General features: G+C 52.9%; 4 protein-coding genes across 4 annotated transcripts; 2 read left to right on the forward strand and 2 right to left on the reverse strand.

Annotated features, from left to right (window-relative positions):
* Window positions 1-430: 430 nt before the first annotated feature.
* Window positions 431-1294, reverse strand: TM35_000401170 (putative cleavage and polyadenylation specificity factor; the record flags this gene model as incomplete). The annotated part of the gene is made up of 1 exon (XM_029029732.1): window positions 431-1294. The coding sequence occupies one exon, from the start codon at window positions 1292-1294 to the stop codon at window positions 431-433; it is 864 nt and encodes a 287-aa protein (XP_028878916.1).
* A 123-nt stretch (window positions 1295-1417) lies between these two features.
* TM35_000401180 (uncharacterized protein) lies at window positions 1418-1825 on the forward strand (the record flags this gene model as incomplete). Its single annotated transcript, XM_029029733.1, has 1 exon — window positions 1418-1825. One exon carries the CDS (start codon window positions 1418-1420, stop codon window positions 1823-1825), a length of 408 nt encoding a protein of 135 aa, XP_028878917.1.
* A 452-nt stretch (window positions 1826-2277) lies between these two features.
* On the forward strand, window positions 2278-2721 carry TM35_000401190 (uncharacterized protein; the record flags this gene model as incomplete). The annotated part of the gene is made up of 1 exon (XM_029029734.1): window positions 2278-2721. One exon carries the CDS (start codon window positions 2278-2280, stop codon window positions 2719-2721), a length of 444 nt encoding a protein of 147 aa, XP_028878918.1.
* A 1207-nt stretch (window positions 2722-3928) lies between these two features.
* On the reverse strand, window positions 3929-8956 carry TM35_000401200 (SLACS reverse transcriptase, putative; the record flags this gene model as incomplete). Its single annotated transcript, XM_029029735.1, has 1 exon — window positions 3929-8956. One exon carries the CDS (start codon window positions 8954-8956, stop codon window positions 3929-3931), a length of 5028 nt encoding a protein of 1675 aa, XP_028878919.1.
* Window positions 8957-9362: the final 406 nt, after the last annotated feature.

A 9362-nucleotide genomic window follows, 5' to 3' on the forward strand; every position in this document is an offset into this window, starting at 1 on the left:
CCATCGCACAAAACGGCCTGTGACCATCTCCTGGCCTCCATTTCCGATAGCGTTCCCTATGGAGAAAACAATCAATAAAAAAGAAAAAAAACCAACCCACCTTTTACCCCAAAAAATACCCGCGCCCGAGACCTTCTGCGGGCGGTTGTTTCCCTAAGAAAAAATGTCGCCTGGCGAGACCCCTCTGCCCACGTCGCGTGGGGACTGGGGATGTCGCTTGCTAAAAAAGAAAGCCCCTCTATCCTTTATGATGGTCTTGCGCGGGCGGTTCGTTCATCGTACCACTGTTTCCTTACCGCTTCTATGTCTCTATGTTGATTACTATTCTCTATTTTTATTATGACTGTTCTGTGTGGCGGTGGGTCCTGCCTCTATTCCTGTGCTTGCCTCTCGTTATTGCTTTCCTTTCTTACCGTCCCTAGGGTCCCACCTACCCCAGGGCTCTTCTTGCTGCCGCCTCGCGGCCGCATGCCGCGTTGTAGATATGAGTATTCCCACGCAGCACCGCCGACAGGGTGTCAGCAATAATAAAGTCATACGCGTTCGTGACGGTCAGACGGTGATCCTGGTTTCCGAGGACTCGTTGTAGCCATTGCCGACTCGCCGGTAGTATGGAACCATTCGTTTGGATGACAAAAGGATCGAAATCCAAGTGACTGCCAATGGCCCAGTGCCTGTATTTTTGCCGCTTCTCAGTGAATCGGGTTCTGGCTGCTCGGAACGGGTCCGTGTCTTCAAGATTCTCCGGGTCCGCTGTGGTATAGGCTCTGCCCGGGTAGGTCACCGTGACGTCGGTGATGGCGTATGTGTCCAATCCGACCACGAGAATATCGGGTCGTCGTCGACTGACCTCCGTCAAGCGCGGTTCAAGCCCACACTGGAAACCACAGAGGCGAAGACCATTGGCGAAGGCCATGTTGATCATGTCGTGTCGGATGGTGCGTGGCTGTTGGTGTAGCCGTTCACAGGTGTGGACGTGGAAATTTGTCGCGTCTGCTCCGCATACGCAGCGTTGCCCCTCTGGTAGAACGCGTAGCAACAGCCGTTCGCGCAGGTACACGACAAAACTGCGGTCGTCCGTACGCACTTGTGGGTCGGTAAGTGGTCTGCCGGCGCCGGTCGCTCTGTTAGCGACGAACACCCTGCGATCAGGCCCTTGTAGGGATTCGTAAAGGTCGCATTGGCGTTCGATTTCTAACTCGGCGGTTTTCACTCGTTGCAGGCCCTTCTTTCCGAGGCACTCGTGCGCAAGTTCGGCAACGTCCACCTGCCTCCTCAGACCGCACCCTCCCATACGGACTGGTAAGGCAGCAATGTCGCGTGCACGTTTGGTGACCGGAAGGTCCAGGAGAGCACCCAGCACCTCCGTCACACGGTCGTCGAACCACGTTGCCGCCGCTCGAGTGTGTGCTGGTTTATGTGTGCGGAGCAAAAACGTCAACCTAGGAAGCGCCGAGACACTGAGGAGTCGCCACTGTGTGCATTTCTGGAACGGATATTCCACAATGGCTTTGAAGAGCCGGTCCGTTTCTTCGGCCTTCTGGCGGACAAAATCCGTGATGAGGGTGCTGTCCGGGTCCGCTGCCACCGCTGCCTGGTGCGAAGGTGGAGGCTGGTGGCGCGTTCTCGCGTCTTTCCCCTCGCGCCCGTCAAGTGGTTAAATACCTTCGAAGCGGCAACACGTTTATTGCAGCAAGGCGATAACTCCAATCAATGGGGGGCTTCGGAAACCACCGCAAATGGAAGAATTAGGCCAGGGTATCTGTCATTGCCTAAGTTGCGCCTCCAAAACGAAGATTCGCTGCGCGGCTTGACCCCACACTAACGCAAAAAAGCAACGGGGTTAAATGAGGCTGCGCCATCCTTGGATTACGTGCGTCCGCGTGCCGAGAGTAAGGGAAATTAAATCAATGAATCAACAAATACAGATAAAGTTTTTTTGCTGGTATAACGATTGATCTGAAGTTCAACCCAGTATCTTCTTAATATAGACGAAGGGCATTTATTAATGCACCACATGCATATGTTTCTACTTTGCATATTCTGATTCAATGTTTGCATGTCACTTTCTGCCCTTGCAACGGTTTACGCCACATCGACCTTTCATATTGTGTATAGTCAATGCTTTACTCCACCACCCTTCTTACAAAAGACAAAAATAAAAGAAAATAAACAAAATGGCCTCAGCACGTTGAGACTTATGGCGATCAATTTTCTAAGAAGCATATCCATGAATACAAGACAGACTCATTATACAAAAACATTACTGACGACGAAATGGAAGTTCAGAAAACTTCATCCTACCCAATTCCCGCACACGAGGCGGAGAGGAAAGAGTTGGATGAGATTCTCAAAAACACACACTTTGCGAGAACTCTTACAAATGGCATAGATAAACAAAGATTATTATTTATATTTTTCCAAAACACAAGCAAGACCACACATCTCCCTTCGCGAGCTGCTGCCGCCTGCCCTCCCGCCGAAAACCACAAAAAAGCAAAAAAAGCCCAGGTATTTTTCGACATTATATTAAAAAATCCAAAATGCAGTTTCTTCATTCATTTTCTTGCTGAAATGCAGTACCACTCACGAAAACCCTGCACCAATTACACAGTACAGGGATTCGTGTGTCCGCTGAGAGTTGTTCAGTGCAACGCTCCAGGTGATCACACCAATCCACCGAATTTCCACATGCCTTCACTTCCAAACGGAGAAAAGTAAAACTAGCAAACCAAAGCTCACCCATCTCAGCTACAACCCAATATCCACAGTACTGATAAAAAAAAATCATGACAACAGCAAAAACGAAATAGCTTCGCACCACACACACGCGCAAAAAAAAAAAAAATCACTGGAAAGATGATACCTAAACAGCAAAAATGAACCCGCATAGCAAAACCAATAATGTTTTCATAAGCCACCATTTACCAAGATTACCTCATTAAAAAAAACCTTCTTCTCTGTGAAAAGGCCAAACTACTGACCTTTCCAATTCTGGAAGAAGTATATATATATATATATATATATATATACCCCAAAATATTTCTCAGATAGTAGTTATAATCAAGAATACCCTAGCCTTACTCCCTCTTTAAAGAAATAAAACACAAGAGAAAAATATTTTGTTTCCATGATTGTTCAAACAAGTTTTGATGCATTATTTACATATCTCTATCAAATCTTTTCCCGANAAAGGAAACATGACCAGGGCAACGACGACGAGGATATGCAAACCCAAACACGAAAAAAATGGGACCCCTGGTGACGAGGTTGTGTGGACTTGTGTGTCTCTGCACTTGGGACCCCCCCCCCTCTAAGAAAAAAAAATAAAAAAAAAAAGAGAGTCCGAAGACCCTCCCTCCAAAATTTGCCAGAAGATATCCTAGTGTAAAGGGCTTGCACCTTATACACAGGTTATTCCTGGAAGCTTCTCATACCAATATAGTACAGAAACTGTATCAATAATTTTTTTTTTTTTTTTTTTTTTTTTTGACCGGTGCCCCAACCATCGCACAAACGGCCTGTGACCATCTCCTGGCCTCCTTTTCCGATAGCGTTCCCTATGATGAAAACAAAGAAACGAGAAAAAACTAACCAACCCTTACCCAAAAATACCCGCGCCCGAGACCCTCTGCGGGCGATTGTTTCCCTAAGAAAAAATGTCGCCTGGCGAGACCCCTCTGCCCGCGTCGCGCGGGGACTGGGGATGTCGCTTGCTAGGAAAAGAAAGCCCCTCTATCCTATAGAATGGTCTTGCACGGGTAGTTCATTCAGCGTTCCATCGTTTCATTACCGATTCTATTTCCCTATGTTGATTGCTATTCGATATATCTATTGTCATCTTTTCTGTGTGGTGGTGGGTCTTGCCTCTATTCATTTTCTTGCCTCTCATTATTGCTTTACTTTCGTACGTTTCCCAGGGTCCCACCTACCCCAGGGCTCGTCGTGCTGACCCCTCCCGGCCGCATGCCGCGTTGTATATGTGAGTATTCCCACGCAGCACCGCCGACAGGGTGTCAGCAATAATAAAGTCATACGCGTTCGTGACGGTCAGACGGTGATCCTGGTTTCCGAGGACGCGTTGTAGCCATTGTCGACTCGCCGGCAGGATGGAACCATTCGTTTGAATGACAAACGGATCGAAATCTAAGTGATTACCGATGGCCCAGTGCCTGTATTTTTGCCGCTTCTCCGTGAATCGGGTTCTGGCTGCTCGGAACGGGTCCGTGTCCTCAAGATTCTCCGGGTCCGCTGTGGTATAGGCCCTCCCCGGATAGGTCACCGTGACGTCGGTGATGGCGTATGTGTCCAATCCGACCACGAGGATATCGGGTCGTCGTCGACTGACCTCCGTCAAGCGAGGTTCGAGCCCACACTGGAACCCACAGAGACGAAGGCCATTGGCGAAGGCCATATTGATCATGTCGTGTCGGATGGTTCGTGGCTGTTGGTGCAGCCGTTCGCAGGTGTGGACATGGAAGTTTGTCGCGTCCGCTCCGCATACGCAGTTTTGCCCTTCCGGTAGAACGCGTAGCAACAGTCGTTCGCGCAGGTAAACGACAAAACTGCGGTCGTCCGTACGCACTTGTGGATCGGTGAGTGGTCTGCCAGCGCCGGTCGCCCTGTTAGCGATGAACACCCTGCGATCAGGCCCTTGTAGGGATTCGTAAAGGTCACATTGGCGTTCGATTTCCAACTCGGCGGTTTTCGTTCGTTGCAGGCCCTTCTTTCCGAGGCACTCGTGCGCAAGTTCGGCCACATCCACCTGCCTCCTCAGGCCGCATCCTCCCATACGGATCGGTAAGGCGGCAATGTCTCTTGCGCGTTTGGTGACCGGAAGGTCCAGGAGAGCCCCCAGTACCTCCGTCACACGGTCGTCGAACCAAGTTGCCGCTGCTCTGGTATGTATTGGTTTGTGTGTGCGGAGCAAAAAAGTCAGCCTGGGAAGCGCCGAGACGCTGAGGAGTCTCCATTGCGTGCATTTCGGGAACGGGTATTCCACAATGGCTTTGAAGAGCCGGTCTGTTTCTTCGGCCTTCTGGCGCACAAAATCGGTGATGAGGGTGCTGTCCTGGTTCACGGCCACCCCCGCACCGAGCACGCGGGCAAAGTCTAACGGTTCCACTGGCAGGCCGGTCAACCCCCTGGGGTCGAGCACCTCCGTTTTCTCACTGTTGATTTCGATACCGAGACTTTCCATCTCCTTTGTCGTGGCCTCCACTACCTCACGCATCTTGTCCGGCGGCGCGGCAATCGTGACATCGTCGAGGTAAGCTGTAAAGGCCGCTGTGGGAAATTTGGCTTGGAGACGTTTAAGCGCAGCCAAGGTACCGATAGAAAAGAGGACCGGGCCCAGCACCATACCCTGCCGGACCCCACGGGTAGACTTCCACGAATGCACCATCTGTCCCTTGTCGTAGAAACCCACCACCCCAGGCGCTCCCAGCAGCAGCCGTGACACCGACCATAGCGGTTGCCACACCTCATCGCCGTAGGTCGCCTTGAGGATTGCTGAGCGGCTAATGGCGTTGTACGCATTCCGGCCGTCCAGCATCGCCACACTTCCTCGGACGCGAAAGTCTTTACGAATCTTTTCGATGGCGAGTTCGATGTTATTGCCGACGCCAAATTGCAGATCCTTGAATCGCGTTTGTAGAGCTGGCATCACCGTACCCACCGCCAGTAGAGATATCGCTTTTGCCCAGACACACTCCGCACCGATGGGTCGGAACTTTTTGTTTTTCTTCCGAAGTACGGTGAGGCTGGTGGCCCGCAGGCGGTGTGCCACTTCCGGCGGCACTTGGCCATTCGCCATGTCCGTCAAAAGCGTCGTCAGTTCCACCAGAAGTTGTTTGTCACGTGTGAGTGGGCACAAGAGTTCCCGGGTCCATCCGTCCAGACCGGGTGAAACCGCTCGAGCGAGCGTGTGGTTGATGAGACGTGACACATCTTTCGCGTCTAGTGTGACCAGGGGTCCCGTCACCGGTGGTGTGGGGTAGGTGCTCGGGTCCTCCTGGGGGTACAGAGCGTCCAAACTCTGCACCATCTCTTTTGAGTACTCCACCGGTGGCGCATCTTCCGCTGTGAGAAGTGACGCCGCCCGTCCCGTCGCTTGGAGCATGCACATGGTTTCGATGCGCCGGACCTTTGCCCGGACATGTGCTGGGAGACCATCTGGGTCGCCCTCCGCGTTGTCACTTATGGGTCGTTCGATTTTCTCGCCCACCGTGACTGCATCCCGCGGTGCTCCGGCGTTATCCTCGGGAAGTGTAGTGCGCGTATCGCGCGGTTCTTTTTGTATACGGAGGTGTTGTCGGACCAAGTCGAAAATTTGGACCTGTTTTCTCCAACGTTCCTGGTTTTCGGATGCCGTGTATCCTAGGAACACCGTCCGACACACATCCAACCAATTTGGCCACTCCCTTTTGTGCAGCCACCGGCGTGTGGGGATTCGCTGATGGAGCCAGGGGTCGGTGAGCGGGTCCGTGTGCCTCTCCGCCGGCCAATCGGTGGAGGCGGGGGTCTCCCGCACCACCGCCTGTTGTGCATACTTTCCTCCCGTGGATGCGCGGAAATGGTCGCGAGCTTCTCGTGACCGGTCGGTTCGAGTCGAGAATTGCCCGCAACGGGTGAGATGGGCGGTGCGTGCCTGCTCACTTGCCGAAAAAATTTCACAGCACGTCTCGCATCGTACGAGACCTTCCGCCTGTAAGTCGTCACTGGGGATTTCGCGCCGTTCCTGTTTCGTATGCTTCGTGTGGATGTGTGAGCGCAGAAGCTCACCGCGGCGTTTATGTTTGAAAACCTTGTGGCAGCACCCGGCCAAACAGCGCAATGGCCGTGCCAGAGGTGTTTTTACGGCGTGGCTGAAAACCACCGGGCCTCCGGAGGGTCGTTGCCCCTGACTCGTGCGGGTCCCAGTTTGGTCGGTGTGTGGGGCCCCCTCCTGGGTTTCCACCAGTGAGTCCTCTAGGTGTTGTGACGTGGTGGATTCTGTGTCCTCCTCGTCGCTATCATCGTCCTGTGTCGCGAGAAAAGGGTCGTATGGTGTTTGTGTTTCTCTCCTGGGGGTGGCTTGGTGGGCCTCCCCCTGGGTCGCTGTAGGGTGCTCCTCGTCCTCCTCCGCGGCGTCGTCGTTCTCACGAGGGCGTTTGTGACTTGTAGCTTCCTCGTTGGCGGTGGGATCATCAAAATGACCAAATGCATGGCGGCCAAATTGATCTCTGGGGGTAGCTGGTGGTGTCAGGTGTTCTTTTGGTGCCGTGGCGTGTTCCTCCTCCTCGTTGGCCGCGTCGATTTCTGCCTCTTCGCTTTCCTCATCGTCATCTTCGGCCAACTCTTCTGCCGTTTCCACCCGCCGATAAAACAGCAACACTGCTTTGGTCGGGTCGAGTCCCTTGGGAGCTCGCGTGTGCGACATGCCGTCCACCACATCCCATATATTGGATCCCGGGTTGATGGGCAGGAACGTCGCCACATGCTTGTCGGACGTCGTGGCCACCACTCCCATCAGGACGTATTCCGCACTACCGTTACCGTGCGGTAGGTCGATGGAGGTCGGGACCTGCTCTGCGCCGACGACGTGTGAACCCCAGCTGTTCACGTAGATCGCAACCGCGTCACCAAACAGTTTCGTGGTGATCACGTTGATCGAGCTGGGTGGGTGTATTTTGCTTTTGGCACTCCCATCACATGACCGAGTAGAGTCTAGCTCCTCATTGTAGTAGTATTGCCGAAGGGATGCCGATGTGATCGTGATCGGTGCATCTTTTTCCGGGGAGATCGAGATGATACCCCTCTCTATCATGCCGAGGTCCGGTGTGTCCTGAGTTGCTGCTCCACACCGCTTGCAACATGATGCCACGACGATCTTACTGGCAAACAGTGCTGCCACCGCTGGATCGTTGGCCATCATGGCTTCCAACGCTGTGACCGGGGCCATGGGCGTGAGCACATTCAGTGCGGTCACAAACTCCGCCGTACTGTCCGCTGATGGGTCGACGTATGGTCGACGTAACTCTGGTGCAAATCGCCCTTCTTCTGGGTAGAGCGAGAGTGCCGCCAATGTCGATGTCACCGAGCATGCGTGATCCGCTGGCCAGATCTTAGGTCCATGTGGCCTTAGCTGGTATGGTGTGCTCCATCGGAGTGCAGCGTGGGCCGCTTTAAAGTGGTCCGCCACCGCTCCCATCCGTGGACTGGAAAAAGCACACACTCGGCAGTGGTAATTGTTCTCACCATGCCGCATGGTTGTCCACCATGTCGCTCGTTTGCGACACTCTGTGGCAAACATTTGAAACTTGTCTTGTATCACCTTCAGTTCCATCGCTTCTCTGGCGAAGGAATCGTCCATCGGGGTACGCCATGTGACGCGTCGTTTCACCGGCGCCGCCTGTTTGTGTGCTAACTTGCGTGTAGCCGGTTCAGCGTGGGGTGGTGCCCACTGTGGTTTGTGTGGGTATTGTGGGCGTATCTCGTTGGCCGATGGTCGTGGTGGAAACGGATGTGGTGGACGTGGACCTGGGTTCACCTTCCGTTTCATTGGCTCTTTCGGTTGTCGAGCCACCTGTGCCCATGTGGTCTTCGTCACTGGTGGTGGTGTCGACTGTGTCGATTGCAGTTGTTGTTGCAACGTCTTGGTCGTCACATTCGCCGTGCCACGTGGCCACTCTGTTGGTGACCATCGTGTGGTCTTGTCATTTTTCGGGAGGTCTCGACGTTCCCGAGGTGGTCGTCGTGGGGCCTGATATTGGTTCTTGGTCTCCTTCTGGAGTGCGGCAAGTACTGTCTGCACTATGCGTGTGATGTTCGCCGTCTCCGAGTACCGCGTTGCACTCTGGTATGGTCCTGTTTTCATCTCGTTTTGACGATCTGAGCCTCCCAGAAAATGTGGTCTTGGTGATCCGCGATTGTGGGTCCTTTGCGTCAGACCCCTGCCTCTCAGATCCTGGGCCATGGAGTTGGGTGGTGGTGCTGGTGTCCCGGGGGGGGGGGGTCCAGTATTGAGTAACCAACTCGACTTTGAAAAATCCGGGTGGATTTTTGTCAAAATTTTTCCGAAATGGAAAAACTTCGTCTAGTTGTGCACGATGTGTCCTCAACGGTTTTGTGCTAAAACCGATTGTATTGAACTTCTTTCGCGAAAATCTACCTTCCGAGTATAGGTGCGTACACTTTTTGAGACGTGTATCAATAACTTTTCACGATGTCAAAGGTGCAAAAAAGGTATTTTTGACACCCCCTGTGATCACGATATTTGACCTCTAGAGTGCTGTAGGCTAAGCTTGTGTGTTGGTAAACGAAGTGAACGATGATCTAACCTCTTTATCGGCCTTGTAGCTATTACCAATGCACACTGTTAG

This window comes from Trypanosoma theileri (genome assembly GCF_002087225.1).
Source record: "Trypanosoma theileri isolate Edinburgh chromosome Unknown TM35_Tth_40_V1, whole genome shotgun sequence".
Classification (NCBI taxonomy): domain Eukaryota; phylum Euglenozoa; class Kinetoplastea; order Trypanosomatida; family Trypanosomatidae; genus Trypanosoma; species Trypanosoma theileri.